The sequence below is a fragment of the Melanotaenia boesemani genome, chromosome 18 (assembly GCF_017639745.1).
Source record: "Melanotaenia boesemani isolate fMelBoe1 chromosome 18, fMelBoe1.pri, whole genome shotgun sequence".
Classification (NCBI taxonomy): domain Eukaryota; kingdom Metazoa; phylum Chordata; class Actinopteri; order Atheriniformes; family Melanotaeniidae; genus Melanotaenia; species Melanotaenia boesemani.
Genome location: NC_055699.1, coordinates 20,777,491 through 20,793,744, shown reverse-complemented (window position 1 = coordinate 20,793,744; position 16,254 = coordinate 20,777,491). Strand labels below are relative to the sequence as shown.

Here is a 16,254-nt window from a genome sequence, read left to right as displayed (position 1 = left end):
TTGAGCACCCATGGTGGCTACATACTTGTAGCTGGAGGCTATGTGTTTACTGAAGCCAACTCCTGAGGTCGTTACACTGACTGCTTGTCGGAGGATAGACTTTGAAGTTCTGTTGCTCGTCTATAAATCTCTAAATGGTTTAGGATCAGAATACGTCAATGACCTCTTGACTTAGATGAACCTACCAGACCCCTCAGGTCATCTGGATTCGGTCTCTTATCAGTTCCCAGAGTCAGAACCAGACATGGAGAAGCTGCATTCAGCATCTAAGTTCCACGTGTCTGACACAAACTCCCAGAAAGCCTCAGATCAGCTGAAATAGTTTATTTAAATCTAAATTAAAGACCCACCTGTTCTCTACTGCATTTCCATAGTTTTTATTTAAAAGTCCAAATCTGCATCTGGTTCTTTTAAGCTTAATTTTTTAAAACTTTATCATGTTTTTATACTGTTTTATCTAATATTTTTCCTTTTTTTTAATTTTGAATCATGCTTCTTGTTTTCTGATGTTTCAATGTTTCTGTAAAGTACTTTGAATCACAGTCGCTGAATTGTGCTGTACAAATAATTGCCTTGCCTTACTGATAATCAGTAATAACAGCTGGCAGTGGCAAATGAGAAGGTGTCTACTTATGTACCTGTGCAGTAATTCCTAGGGAGCTTCATGGGTATAAGGCTCATGTTGATAGTCTGCATCTAAACAGCTACTCATTGGATTATCTGTTGGCCTAGATTAGCATTGTAAAGGGTAACAGCTAGGTTCTCCGGGCTGGTGCTTCTCCAGTCAACGACTGACTCTGAGCCGGATCCACTTTCAAACCAGTCACAGTCGCATTTGTTTTACACCTGCAACAAATCTGAACTCACCTGGATTGGAACTGGCCCTGATCTGGCCCAAACTTGGGCCAGAACCCTTCTGACCTTGGGCCAGACTGGAGCCAAATCACATCTGAAGAATCCACATCTGGCCCTGGGCTAGTTCAGTGATGGCTCGGATTTGGAAAAACAGCTCTGATATTGGTCCGTTGTGCCAAAGGACACCGGCCTGAATTTGTAATGCGGATCTAGGCTAGAACTTGCATAACTTGCAAAGTCAGATCAAGGTCAAAGGAATGCTGGGGTTAGCATTAGATAAGCTACGACTAGCATCCCAAAGAGGGTAACTTATTGGACTAGACACTGCCTTATATGGCTATAGGTTTGGATTGGCTGACCATTAGCATGGATTGGCAACCATTAAACCAAAAGTAACGTGTAATTAAATAATTTGCATATCTTCTCTTTTACTTAGTGGCAGATTGTGTGGTACACTGCTGCCACCTGCTGTTGACTTGAATATTACTGCGGTAATAAATCTTTCACTTTAGTGTGTTTTTTTTTAATTCAGTTTATTTAAACCAGACTATGCACATTAATCAAAATTTCACTTTAAATTTAAATTGTAAATGTGCCAGAGTTGGCAAATTAGCTAACTTTCATCTGTAACCACTTGTCAACACAGCAGCATACAGTATACACTGTCCAATTTAGGAAAAACGAATGAAATGCCAAAGTGCTTGACAATATGAAAATAGCCTAATAAGGTATAGTAAAGCATATATAGTAGATTTCTCATGAGAACAGAATTGATTACTTTTAATCCATTTCTTACATTTGGTTTTAAAAATGGGCAAGTTGGTGTTTTTTTTTTAATTCACTGGGAAAACTATTCCAGTAGTTTGAGGCCCTTAACTTTCTGCATCTGTAGTAAGCTAGTCTTGTCCTTGAAATTGAATCAGATCACTCCATCAAGTTACATTTTCAGATTCAATTAAAATCTTTAAGTTGGAATAAATCAACTGGCTGTTTCGTGCAAACTTAAAATGATGCTACTTTTATACAAAGTCAAACAAATGACCGAAGGAGGACATTCCCATCTGCTTTAAGACAGCCACAATTATCTAAAAGAGCTGCAGTGTCCAGTCAAAACCCAGCTTTCTTTGCATTTCAAGTACCACAGCCCAGCCAACCTAGATTGCCACTAGTTTCAATTTAAAGCTATTGTTTTCCAATAGTTTCATGTTGGTACAGTATAAGATGAAGAGCTACTGTAATAGAGAAAAATAAGGCCAAACACCCCTTCAAACTTGTAAACCTTTTTAACTACATAGACACAAGTTGTGTACTTCTTTAAAGGTAGCAGCCCATCAAAGGTGTGTGTTATGATGGACTCCTTGGAGACAAATGTTAACAAGGCTTTTATTGAATGAAGGAACAGCAGGAATGGTCTTAGTACTGGGAGCCTTGGAGGAGTAGACAGATCTTCCTGGAGATATGGAGCCACAGAGCTGAGTAGTCCATGTATGTTGCAACGACAAGGTTCAACAGGGAATGCGTGTGGTGCTGGAGTATATACGGACTGGTGAGGAGATTGGAAACAGGTGTGGATGATTAGTATGCTGTGATTCCAGAGTGTGACTGCAGTGGTGCATGGCTGAATCTGGTGTAGGTGTAACAGCATCAGTCTGATGAAAACACTGATATCATCACTTTACAATAAAAAGCATGTTTACAGCCATTCAGTCCCAGAAGATAAATCAAGATTTTCATGTTCAATTTTAATTTGTACTCAATTAAGGAATAAATACTTTTAAGACTGTTGATATACGCATTGGTTGCATTTTGTGCTAAATTGTTAGCATGCTAATATCTGACATTAAAATGGTGAATAAGATAAATTTTAAAAGTCTTTTCAAAAACTGAAGGTTTTGAATTAACCTAGGCTCCATTTACTGTAAACCAAAGTTTAAAACATTGTTTGTTTGTTTTTTATCATGTCATTGATTTGTTTACAGTACAGGATTCTTGAATGTTCTGAAATTGCTGAAATCAGCTTGTTGCAGCAGCTTTGGTCTTACTGTAACTTTTTTTTTTTTTTTAACCTCCTTGGATCTCTCCCGTTTTTTCCTGGGATGTTATCAGTTAAAACATTGTTTTTAAAGGTGTGGATGTAGTGCTGGACTCTCACTGGTAAATCTTGACCTTTTAATACCTGGTCAGAATGACCAGAATACCCAGGAGAATATGTTAACAGGCTTGTGGGGAGGAATATATACATACATCTATATATATATATATATATATATATATATATATATATAGTCTTATAGATGAACACTTAAGATAACTAACAATAAAGAGTTAAGATATATGCAACTTTAATCAAAAACCATATTATTAGTTTATTTATTTCATGAATATTTTTGCTATTTTCGTTCACATCTGATCAGATTTATTAATTGTGATCAGGCACATAAGGTAGAGACTAAAAATGGACATTATGCTTTAAAAATCCACATTGTCTGTTGCTTTGGAGTTATTTTGCAGCATTGTGTTATTGGTACATGTTTTGTTTGTTTGCAGTGTAAGAAGCAGGTTAAAAGGTGTGATACAAATAACATTAGTTTTTTTTTTCTTTTTAAAATAAAACTTTGAATAGAGGTGTATCTATTAGATGCAGGCAGAGAAGAATGCTGCACAAGCCATTGGACATAATGGACAGGTCTACGCATTATCCTCTATGCAACTGGTGCAAAATTTATTATTTTCTTCCAGATAATAATGACATTTTTCCAAATAGTCTGTATTAACTGACTGCACTACATTAATTTACCAGCAGATGTCAGTCAAATGCTCTGTCTGACTGGAAGCCTTGAGGGCTAAGTTTATTTTCTGAGGTTAAAGATTCAAATCATTGATCTATGTAGGCACAGCAAGGCAAGGCAACTTTATTTATTTATGAGACGCAATTAAAAACAAAAAACTGTTAAACAGAGTGCTGCAAAAAAGAAAGAAAGAAAGAAAGAAAGAAAGAAAGGCACACTCAACATATGTAAAGAAAAACACAAACAGAAATAAATAAAAAACACAAACCTAAAACAAAGTCAAACATTGCACATCGTTATTGTATACAAAAATTCAATACACAAAAAACGTTTTATAAAACAACATTTGAAAATACAAGTTGGGAAATATTGACAAAAACTGCAGATGTAAATGTAAATGCAAACCTCTAAAAAAAACAACTAATTATTTATCAATGGCAAAGGATATTTATTTATTTACTTATTTTAAAAATGTGTAAACTCATTTTATCTGCATTACAGACTAAACGACATATCATAAAGGCAATGTAAATGTTTGCTCGACTGAATTCTGTACTTAGTGAGTACCAGAGTGTTGACAGTGATTTATTAAGGATAATAAACATACTGAGGTCCAGTTAGGTTAAACTAGCAACAACCGGAAAAATCTAAATGATTTTCAGCATAAAATAAAACATGTGAATTTAGCTTTTTTTTTAGTTTTAGTTTTATTAATTAATTAATAAAAAAAAGTTATTTTAAATGCTCTTGTTAATTTGTAAACACTGAGCAGAAAATATATATTTTAGTAAATGTATTTATTTGACTCAGAAAATTAGATTTTTGTTGTTTTTATTAAATTAATGCAACACGCTTCCATACTTGAAATTTGCATGTTTAAAGTTAAATAGGGGTTCAGTTTTCGTTTCGTTTTTATTTTAATCAATTTATTAGTTTACACAATCTAGTGCAAGTTAATATTGCTTTTGTGAAACTTATATTTTATTTTTCTGAGACGTTTTCTTATAATCAGTATGCAATTGGGGTATGTGTAAAATAAATAAGCGAATAAATTGTATTATATATGTATTTATTTATGTATTTATATATTTTTTTTAATTGGGAAATTTATTTTGCAACTGGGGACCGGAAGTACGTCATCTCATCGCGGCCCAGTTGTCACTTTAAAACTTTAACCACCTGTTGTTAAGGGAGGACTCTATACAAAAAGTTACTCGGCGCGCACACACTCACGTTCACAGTCAGACGCACCGACCACAACTTCCAGTCAACATCACATGGAGAACGAAAACGGTTCGGCCCGGTGAAGCCGAGCTGGGCAGTAGAAGAGTACCGGGAAGGAAACGCAGCCTCGGTGGATTAATTTATTTTTTCTCCGTAGTGGTCGTCGGAATCTTTTCCATTTCTGGATGTTTTTTTTTCATTTGGAATGTTTTCAACACCAGGTATGTAATTAATTTAGCTTCGGTTTAGTTCATTTAAAGGACATTACTCCTTATAAATGAATCTGACCGTCAATTAGAAATGAAACTTCGGTCACGCGGGGATGCAATACGGACCCAAATCCTTTAATTCGGTCTTGTTTGTTGGCAGATCTGCCTTAATATTGTTTGGGTTACGTTACATTGAGCCATTTCTGTTATTAATATACGAGTTCTGCAAATGTTAAATACACGAAATACTCCAGATTTTCCTTTACTTTTGCTCAACAAACTGCAAAGAATTACCACAATTTAGCTATAAAAAGTGGACAATTACCAAAAAGTGTCGTTTGGTGGATTTTACCAAAGCCGAATTATCGACTACATCTTAAACAAAATGTGTGGATAGTAATAGAATTTTATAAAATATTCTGTATGATGCAAGTGAAGAATAATAATTATCAGAAATGTAAAGGAATTCTCGCGTTGTTTACGTGCAGACGTGAAAATATTTTGTTAGTAAATATAACCTTAGAAAAAACAGATGTCCACTTAATTTAGGTATGTTTATAAAGCAGGACTTAATGTGTGACGTGTTCAGTTTCCCTTCAACTAACTGTGAGTAAAAATCTGTTAATTTAAAGAGCCCTTCACAGCTTTAAATTCCCTTCATGTGAAATAATGTAGGCAAACACCCAGCAGCAGTGTGAAGGAATTATTAATTTACACATGTAATTTCCTGTGAAAGATCACCACAGCAGAAAATGTTGCAATTTTAAAGTGGGAAGAGGTAAATTCCCCATGTTGAACACATGTCACTAGTTTATTCTTGTATTTAGTGGAAAATGAAAGAATGATGCAACTTTCTGTTGACTGATCACCTCCTTCTGCCCCTATCTGTAAGAGTCAGCAGTGTCATGATGTTGCAATTATATCTTGTAAAAGATTAAGTGTTTCCTCTCTCCTTGACAGCATTCATCATCCTTATTGCGGCACTGTGTTTGGTTTGAGAACGTAACCGACATCAGGATTTAGGTTTTATAAGGGCTGTGGAATTAAGGAAGACATGCTGGCAGCCATGCTGCGCCAGAGTTCTGGTGGAGGATCAGGAGGTGGCGGCAGCAGTGTTGGTGGAACCAAACTCCCTCTCGGTATCTCCCGGCTCTCCAGTTCCAGCTTGGGTTCAGGAGGCTCCAATCGTATCGCCAAGAAAGGTTCGGTGAGCTCCGACAATCCGGATGTACCCACCTCTGACCCCAACTACATCACACAGCTGGTCAGTGATGTGCGCAAGTTTGCTGATGTCCTGCTGCAGCTCAAAGAGGTGTTCACCTCCAAAGGTATGATGGAAAACACACAAACACACTGCATTTTTGTTGCTGATGAAAACTGAGGTACACCAGCTATATGCACACCAAACATCTCTGCATCCAACCTGCTAATGAGCTGTTTCCACAACAGGTGACTACAGTGGATGTGGGCTGTGGAGCAGAGGCATCTTGAGTCATTGTTGTGATTTGTCGTAGTTTTGTTTGGCTCTTAAACATAGCAAAAATCTGAGCTTGTGGAGTTGGGAAGGGAAACAGAAATGCGGGCCCAGAGAACAGCGATTTATAACGGAATTTAACCGCCGGTCCGCCATTGTGTACACACTGTTGCTGTCAGCTCAGCGTACACAGTCCATGTGTACCTGTGTTGTTGCCCTGTGGCCTTGGCTGCACGGCCAGTCAACCTGCCTTATCTCACTTTTTACTTTGCTTCTTATCTTTCCTGTAAAGCAGAAAATAATGCCACTTTAGCTGCATCTCTACCAAGAAATAAATGTTTAGATATTTTTTATGTTGTAAGTTTTTGACACATAAAACCAGAGCAGCATTCAAGTAGGACCAGATACAACCCCCTAATCCAATAATTGATGATTCTGTGTTTAGAAGGTGATGAAAGGCCTGACGTCTTAATTACAAAGAACTGAAGACGGAGATGAGTCTGTGTGAGTTTGTGTGGGTGGTTATGACGCTGCCGCTTTGGTATGTTTAGCTCTGGACCCAGATTTGTACATCTTTAGACTTGGTGAGGAAACTCAGAAAGAGATAAAAGTCAAGATGCATGTGCATTAGCACAACCATGACTCCCAGGCTTTAGGAAGAAGTAATCCCACCTTTTTTACTCTGGAGAGGTCAGTAAAGGTTCCTTGACCTTGCAGACAGAGCTACTTTTCAGCAGCAAATCATCATGTGCTGCAGATTTTAAGCTTTACGAAGCAGAAAAGTTGAGAAATTTAGTCTGAGCCTCCATAGTGTCTTTGACTGAAGCCTAGCGTAATCAGACACAGTTGGGAGTTTCATATTGTTTAAAAATGGATTAAATATGATCGGCGCTTGGCAAGCAAGCACAGGTTCTTGCATAGCTGTCATTCTAGACATTTTGGCTTTGCTGCTTGGCGTTGAGAAACCGGTTTATAACACCTATTTTCTCAAAACTGTAATTATAAACTGCAAGTACAAACCTCAGATGTGAAACATCAGTAGCTTTCAATCCACTGTGGTGCTAATGCAACTCAGGCTGCAGGTCGGACCCCAATTTTCCTCCAGAACTGCTTTAATGCTTAGTCTCATAGATTAAACAAAGTGTTTGAGACATACTGACCTGACAGCATCTCACAGTTGCTGCACATCCATGATGAGAATCTCCCGTTCCACCATATCCCAGAGTTGCTCTGATGGATTGAGATCTGGTGACTGTGGAGGCCGTTGGAGTCCAGTGAACTCATTTTCATGTTGAAGAAAGCAGTGATCTGAGTTTTGTGACATGGTGCATTATCCTGCAGGAAGTAGCATCAGAAGATGCTACACTGTGGTCATAAAGGGATGAACATGGTGAGCAACAATACTCAGGTAGGCTGTGGTGCTTAAACCAGGCCATGTTGGTACTAAAGGACCCAAAGTGGGACAAGAAAATTTGCCCTACACCATTACACCAGCAACAGCCTGAAGCGTTGATTTCATGATGTTTCATGTTGTGTGTTCAGAGATGATATTCTGCATGTCTTGGTTGGAACCAGTGCTTATTTGGCTTCTTGTTGTCTTTCTATCATCTCCAACCAGTCTGCCCATTCTCCTCTGACCTCTAACATCTACAAGACATGCTGGTCCAGACAGCTGCTGCTCACTGGATATTTTCTCTTCTTCAGACCATTCTCTGTAAACCCTGGAGATGGTTGTGTGTGAAAATCCCAGTAGATCAGCAGTTTCTGAAATACCCAGACCAACAACCATGTCACGTTCAAAGCCACTTAAATCACCTTTCTTCCTCATTCTGACGCTCAGTTTCAAGTTGTTGCCATGAGCGTGTGTACCTAATAAAGTGGCCAGTGTGTTTAGGTCGGGTAAACGCTAGTTGCTTTCTACAGATGGAGTCCCTGAGATTCCAACTCATGATTAGATGGTTTACTTTGGTAAATTACAGGAAGGGGTGAATTTGGGTGAAATCCGTCTTGTTACAGTGTAGTAAAGACATCTGTGAGCCAATGAAGAAATCAGAAAAAGAAAAAATAATCACTTATTATGTCAGTTCAGTTCTGATTCAAACAAATGTTGAAGTTTTAGGAGAGGCTTTAACAGATTGTTGGAAGTTGCTGCATAATTTATGACCATATTGTCTCTAAAGCACATCACAATAGTTTAAAACCTCTCATTACCCTAAAGGCTCCCCCCCTCATCATTTACACAGAGCCAATAGTCACGAGTAATAGTCACCTCAGAGCTCTGCACCCCTCGCAACAGTGCCTTCATTCACAGTCAGTGATGTGAGACTGACGCCCATTGTCCTAGGAGGATCTTCAGACTAGCATGCTTCTGCTATCTGGCAGCTTCTGCAGAAATGTTTCTTTCCCAAGTCAAGAATAGCTGCAGGACTGATCCCTCGGGGGTGGGGTGGGGGGGCTTTTCTCAGCCCATGTTTTATTTTTCTACTAATGCATGTTATCCTTAAATGGGCGTTGTTACACAGCAGCTTGGTTGTGGTCAATGATGCACGACAGGATTTAGTTTTTAATTGTGCCTGAGAAGAAATAGTTTTATATCGTCGCTGCTGATTCTGGCAGACATTTGTTGATTTTTAACCCTTAAAACTCCACCAGGTCGCCGGCACTACAGCTTATATTGTCAGTAATCTCTGAAGGACGGTGTGTGTGGCTTTGTGGGGTAAATTGTGATCGGTAGCTTACTCTTTAGCTGATCTACAGACGTTTTCCAGGCATTTATTTTCCATTCAGGTTTACAATCCAGCTTCAAAATTAAATGTTTATCCAGAGACTCTGTATGGTAAATCAACAATGAGTGATCCATGATGACACCATTATTTATCACATTTTTATAATTTAAAAAAAGATCTGTCACTACTGTGTGACTAAGAAACCTCTATTTTTCACCCAGAAAAGATGATGAAGTCACTTCCTGTCAAATGTTTGACCAGTCAGAGCTTAAATTGATTACTGTTAGTAATAAATTCTGTTTTGCTTCTTTTTGTGGTGCTATATCTATTAATACATTTATTTTACATCATTTTATTCTCATTATCTGACAATTTAGGCTGTCCTGAAAGCATCACGTCTAGATGCTGACTGCCATTAAAAGGATTTAGCTTCTACATACAATACAAAAATAGCACATAATATATATCTTGGAGTTTTAAAGGTTAAAGTTCCAACCCTGTCCTGCAGCCACTTTGGAGAGGCCATGTCAGTGATTGGATGGGGTCATTACTTTAAAGCTTGGTCTGATCAGGGGTCACGGAGACCTCTTGAGCTGCAGAGGTGGTCTCTGTGGCTTTTTGTGTCTGAGGATGAATGGAGCTTCTCTCCACCATAAGACCGGCAAATATTTGTCTCTTGCACGTCTTCATTCAGCCGCTAATAGATTTCACACTGTTTTGGAGCGTCTGGGCTTTTCAGGGATTCGTGTCTGCATCTATTTCAGGGTTGTTGTCGGCTGTCTTAGCCGCGCAGGTGTGTCATCAGCGTTTTTATGCTCTGATGACCAATTTCATGTGTCAGCTGCTGTAAAGTGAAAACTGCAGCGGTAAGCAGGTCAGTGTAGGTGCAGCGAGCCAGGAAATCTTTATGAGGCAAGTCATACACTTGATGTGTCCACTGACCTCTGAAAACGTCTTAAGTCTGCGACCCACTGTAGAACAAATAACTTCTTCTGCTTTGATTTAGTTAAAATTCAGGAAACATCCACTCAGATTTGTCCCTGTTAATGCAGGACTCTGACCCGTCTGCTTTTTAATTTAGTCGTATGAGTCATGAGTTCAGGATTTAGAGGCTCTGCTTCGAGTAACTGTGTGGTTTTGGGTTTTAATGATTAACAGGTACAGACTAAAAATATTCCACCGGTGTTGTGTAATGTACAGTGATGACTGTAATAAGCTGACAATAAGAAGCCGGTGTGCTTTTTAAAGTTATGTTTTTCTTGTAATCATAGCCTTGAAACAAAGTGGTACAACTGATGGATCCTTAGGTGTAACTTCATCAGGTGGAGGTTTTTCCTTGTTTTGGGTCCCTTTAGTTGAAATATGTTGTAAAGACGTGGGAAAATAAGTGTGTTCATCCTTGTAGAAGCCAGCTGAATGTCCTGCGCTGATGCAAAGGCTCTGTGGGAAAGTAATCTGGTCCGGGTCCTCAGAGAAAGCCTTAATGCTATTTTAGAGAGTTGTATTCTAAATCACCCCTTGTGAAATACCAGCCTAAAATTAGTCCTACTCGGGCTTTTCATGAACCTTTCCAGACTTTCTTAATGACTGCAGCTATACTTTGTTTAGATAGTCTCTCCCACTGGGTCTGGGATCCACTGTAAAGCCCTGCAAGCTTCTTCTTGCCTCCAAAAAGTTCCTTTTATGGTTCTTTTACTGTTCCCATATTTAAAGTCACTGTAAATTGTCCTGAGTGCAAGACAACAAGTCTTTGTGGCTTGTTGAATATCCTGTTACGCTCACGGTTTCAAAGTCTTCTCACAAATGAGATCCTCTGAAGATCTTTATTTAATCATACCGAGCGCTTATCTTGCTAATTGAGCCATCCTTTTAGGATTTATTACATTAGCTTGATTGTTCTGGGGGATCCTTGTTTAAAAGCACACATACTGTTAGATCTTTGGATTGTACCCCCCGCCCCCGACACACATCCCTGGATTAAAGTTCAGAGTATTGTGACATATGGCAGGTCCATTTATCCCCTCTTCCTGAAAAAAACAAAGACAAAAAATGCACCTTTTTGTAATGATAGGATGCTGTGTACAGGTGGGAAACCATGCATCCGTGTCCAGTTTAACAGCCCGACTGAACTGGGAGATTTGTACGTTGTTTTCATGTTGGACCTCCCTCTCTGTGCGAGTCTCTTCTTCCTTTCCTCCGGGGAGATTTATGGTTATGGGCACTGCTTTGTTCCAGGAGGCTGTCGATGTCTGTGACACTAAAGTTTAAGCTTCAGGATTCCCACAGAGCCTATGAGAGGCTGAGGATTGTGGGATCTTACAAGGAGGCTTTACTTGAGAAAACTCAGTATGTCAGACTTCTTGTGTGTTTACATTTGAACTTTATTTCTCATTAGTACTTATATTACTCAGAACAAATGGTAGATTGAAACAGGATCCATTTGTTCAACCTCCTCTTTACCCTCTTGGGTTAAATCTTGACCAGAAAGAGCAAATTTATCCTAAGAAGAGGATTAAGTATCTCCAGAATTTGGACTTGCGTTGGATCAAAGATCAATAGCATGAGGTGAAGCAGCGTTTTTTAACATCCTGCTCTGCTTTACTGCATGTGTAGTCCAGAAAAGCATTCATCCGACCATGTTTGTAAAGTTTATTTGTAATTTAGAGTTTCTAAAATAAATAAAAGTGCATGTTTGAGTTCTGAGTACTTACATTCTCTAAGAACTGACAATAGCAGCAGTGAGAGGGGGGTTAAAAGCCCCTCTAATGGTCTCCATCAAAAAGCCGTATTTGTTGCTCAGAAAAGTGATTTTAGGAGTGGAGATGTCATGTATGTGTGTGTGTGTGTATATATTTCCTTTTATACTTTATTTTCCTGAAAGAGCTTAAACATTTGTAAGAAAATCTGATCATTGCGATTAATCATTAATTTCTTCTTCTGCATGTGAAACGATTTTCTTTTGCAAAGGTAAAAACAGGGGAATCGTATTTGAATTGGGATTTATGTTAAGTTTATTTATTAACACATTATCTCAGTGAATCCTTGTCAGTTTTTCTTCCTGGTTTTGCCTTCAGCATCTGATTTTATCTTGGATTATATTTCTAAATGGCTCATATTTATTTAGGATTATAGCTTTGTTCTTTCTGTGAGGAAAAATGTGGCTCTAATCCAACATGAGTAAGAAAACGTGAGTTAACTTGCCCAGTTTTTTGCAGCATCTTGGCATTTTAATGAGTGCTTTGTACTCATAACACCCATGCTTTTCTTCAGGTGTTTTCTTTCATTTTCATTATTTAAGAAATTAGAATTATGTTGGTCCCAGTTCCTTTTTTCTTCTCCAACTAATCAAATTTAATAGTTTCACCAAACAATGCATCTTCTGGAAGTCCACATTAAGTCCTGTTTCAGCTGACCCATATTCTAAGTATAGAACACCTTGACAGTTATGAAAATAACTCTGTTTTTAAGGTCCTTTTTAGTGCACAAAGCTCATTCTCTGAGGATTAGGATGCTACTAAAGCTAAACAGTGCCCTCTTGTTCTCAGTGCAGAGCTTGTCCCCCCAACCTCAGCCCCCTCATCTTGAAGTTCTGTGTCTTGACAGGTGTACGAAAGGGAGTCCGTCTTCTCCCAAAACTCTGCCCGCTTTGCACTGCTTGGGAATAACTGTAGTCCCTTCAGCCAAATGCCTGAGCAGTTTGGCTGCAAGCTAGAGGTTGCACGGTGGGGAGATTTGCATCTTCTCTTAAAGGAAGCATAGCTGGAATGCCAGCTTTCAGAGCTTTGCATCAACAGTGGGCGGTGGTGGCAGTGTGGGGGGATATCTAGAGAGAAAGGTTGCCTGTCTTTCCTCACGCTGACGGACAGCTCCAAAGAGAAATGAAAGAGAGGGAAAACAAATTCTTTGCTCCACGCGGGGCTTCTCATTAATATGCAAAGGCCTAAAGGAAGAAATATCCAAGGGTAAAAATGTCCAACTAGAAAAAAAATCTTGATTATTGCTGCAGTTGGAAAATTAACAGCTGGGAATTTGGCTGTCATTGATCATCGTTATTCATCTGCATCTACTAAATGAAAGTTAACAAGCCTGACAAAGGCAGCCGCTTCCAGAGTGGGAACAAAAAAGCCCCCTACATAGGTGGAAGGTCCCATGTGTCTAGCCTAGGGGTCTTTTTTTATGTGGCTCTTTGTGCGTGCAGTCATGGGAAAAATGGCTTCAAAGTTCAAGCAACAGGGAATGCTTCAGTATGAGCACAGAAGTCTCAGAAGGCAACATTCTCCTGCCTTTTACCAGCTGCATGTAATCTGCTAATCCAGAGAGCTGCCGGTGGTCTGTCGACAGAGGTGGGACAGGGCCATAGACCACAGGAAGTGTGTCCAGAAGGGGGGTATCCAATGAGTACTGACCACCCGTTGGAGTGACCCTGTAAAGTGTTAAAGGTTAAGTGGACATTGTCCTCAGGACAACCTGCAGTATGTGCTGCTTTTAGAGGAAATTTGGGGGTCACACCGGTGAGGGGGGGGGTTGCCTTTTAGGGATTCAGGTGCAACCATTTAGATGTATGTTGTGATCATGTTTTCAGGCAGCTCAACTGGGTTTCTTTTTCAGAAAGTTTAATTAAGAAGGTTCAATTAAATTAAACTGCATTTAAAAAAACAAAACAAAATCAGTTAAGAACTAATTTTTAAAATTTCTTTCTCTCCAGAAATGAACAAAACGTTACAGTTAGGACTGAAATGGACAAAACATAGTGTACTTTCTTTTCAATATTGATAATAGTCCAATAGAACATTAGATATCTTTTTAACTAATTTCAAACAGGTGTCAGCATTTAGCATCTGTTTACTTTTCATCTAAATGAAATTTTAGTAATGTTTATCATTTATTTCTTTCTGTTATCAGCAGTGAATCAGAAATAAAGACTGAAATAAAGGCAGTTGAGACTCCATATTAACCAGCAGTGACTGACAAATGTAAGCTTGTAAAAAGAAAAACGTTTATATTTGCTAGCATCCATTACAGCTACTCTTAGCTTGTTTGTTGCTCTCTGAGGAATGCATGTGGAAACTGGTGGCTTTCTGCTGACATCGCAGAGGTCATGGATTGGCTAAATGATAAATGGACTATATTTTTATCATGCTTTTCTATTCATGTTAACCACTCAAAGCACTTTACACTCCATGTCACACTCACACATTCACACATACACTCACACAACACTTCTATTGTTACGTACTAAGTGCTTTGCTCTAACATTCATTCATGTCCAGATAGAAACATCGGGAGGCAGCGTGGGGTTCAGTGTCTTGCCCAAGGACACTTTGGCATGTAGTCAGAAGAAGCCTGGAATCGAGCCTGTTAATAATAATCATACATTTTATTTCTGGGAGCCTTTTGATGACATTCAAGGTCATCTTACAGGAACAGAATGAAATACAGTCAGTTAAAATGCATTAAAACAACATACAGGGCAGCTGGTCAGTAGAGAAATCATTTGGGCCAACCATCGTTGTTGCTGGTCTTCTGAGGAAAGCTGAAGTTTTTAAATTTAAATTAAAGCACAATTTCTTTAAAACAGCTGCCGCTTAGGAGTACCACTTGGTTGTTTAGTTGGCGAGAAGAAGAAATGCCCAGCTGTGATCTGACTCAATGGGACACATAGAGAGGTTTTGATTGACATTAGTCATGGCTTTCCCGTTCAGCATACCCTTTAGCCTCCTCTGCCAGGAGCTGCCTCCATTCGATCTGACCTCTGCAGACCTGGCTGTTACACGTCTGCATCGAGGCCAGGAGCGACCTCTGTTTTCTCAAACGTCTGAGGCATAAATAATACATTGCTCCCATCGTTTGCGATGCATGACTGAGCACAGCTAGGGTCACAGCAGGAATGTTGCCAAGTCATTTTGTGTCAGACCCAAGTGGAAGTTTGGTGCTTCGAAGAGTCCAGATATTGATACCACTTCCCAAAAGTAAACAAGTTGGCTTTACTCAGAACAAAAAGAAACAAAACCTAACATATAACAAATTAGCTGGATAAGTTTGTTGTAAGAGCGCGAGATTGTGGAAGAAACTCGAGGTGTTAAATTCCACGTAACTTTAAAAAGATTCTTCATAAAATCTTGGTCTTATTTTGAACACATGATGCGTCCAAGTTCATCATACTTCAGTAGTACTTAAAGTAAACTAAAAAGAAACTTGTGTGGGGTAGGGTTTTTGCTAAATAATGTCCAGCCACCGATTTCTTTTTATTTAAATTTTTTTCCCCTTTTTTGTCATTGCAACAACATCATACAACATAGGACATGATGCATAATGCAACACGTGGACAAACGAGAATATTTACAGAAATAGTGCAACAGAGGGGGATATAGTGTGTGAAGAAGAATTTGGCAACTTCATCCAGGGAATTATTGAAAAGGACCCATTTCAAGTTTCTTAATTTGTCTGAAAATGGCCTTAATGTTTAGATTTATTGAGATATTTATTTTTTAATATCAAATGGAATTCTTTTTAAGGAAGTCCATGTCCAACATTATCTCCTCATCGCAGGTCATCGCAGTGTTTGGTCGCTGAGGTGTCATCTCGATGGTGAATGATCCGCCAATGTTTTCATTATGGATTCCCCTCCACCCCTTTGCTCCCACAGCTCCCGTCCCAGCTCCCAAACAAGAGGCTGGAATGTTGGGTTTCCATGACGCTAATGAAGTAAAAACCTGGCAATGCGTTGCTGGCAGCCTCTGAGCAGCTCCTGATCTGCGGCCTCCTTCTCATCAGGATCAGAGTCTGATCCCCATGTAGCCTTCATTCACCGGGGCTTATTATGCCCAGGAATGTCCCCGCTGGAGCAGAAGTGTGGGGTGGAGGGGTAAATTTGGGACAAATCTCAAAAAGAGGGCACTATTCCATCCTCCCATCCTCACCAAACTCCCCTGTCAGTACTTTTTTTTTTTTTTTAAATCCTTCTCCTGCAACACGTG

The 16,254-nt window shown here is 39.1% G+C and overlaps 1 protein-coding gene across 2 annotated transcripts in view; it reads left to right on the top strand.

Moving 5' to 3' along the window:
- The first annotated feature begins 4,833 nt into the window (after nucleotides 1-4,833).
- Nucleotides 4,834-16,254, top strand: part of LOC121628592 (rho GTPase-activating protein 29-like) — a 32,839-nt gene continuing 21,418 nt past the window's right edge. For both annotated transcript variants that reach the window (XM_041967690.1, XM_041967689.1), the window contains exons 1-2: nucleotides 4,834-5,089; nucleotides 6,038-6,405. In XM_041967690.1, the coding sequence (XP_041823624.1) occupies nucleotides 6,132-6,405 (274 nt within the window). In that variant the 5' untranslated portion in view covers nucleotides 4,834-5,089; nucleotides 6,038-6,131. The remainder of the gene's footprint in view (nucleotides 5,090-6,037; nucleotides 6,406-16,254) is intronic.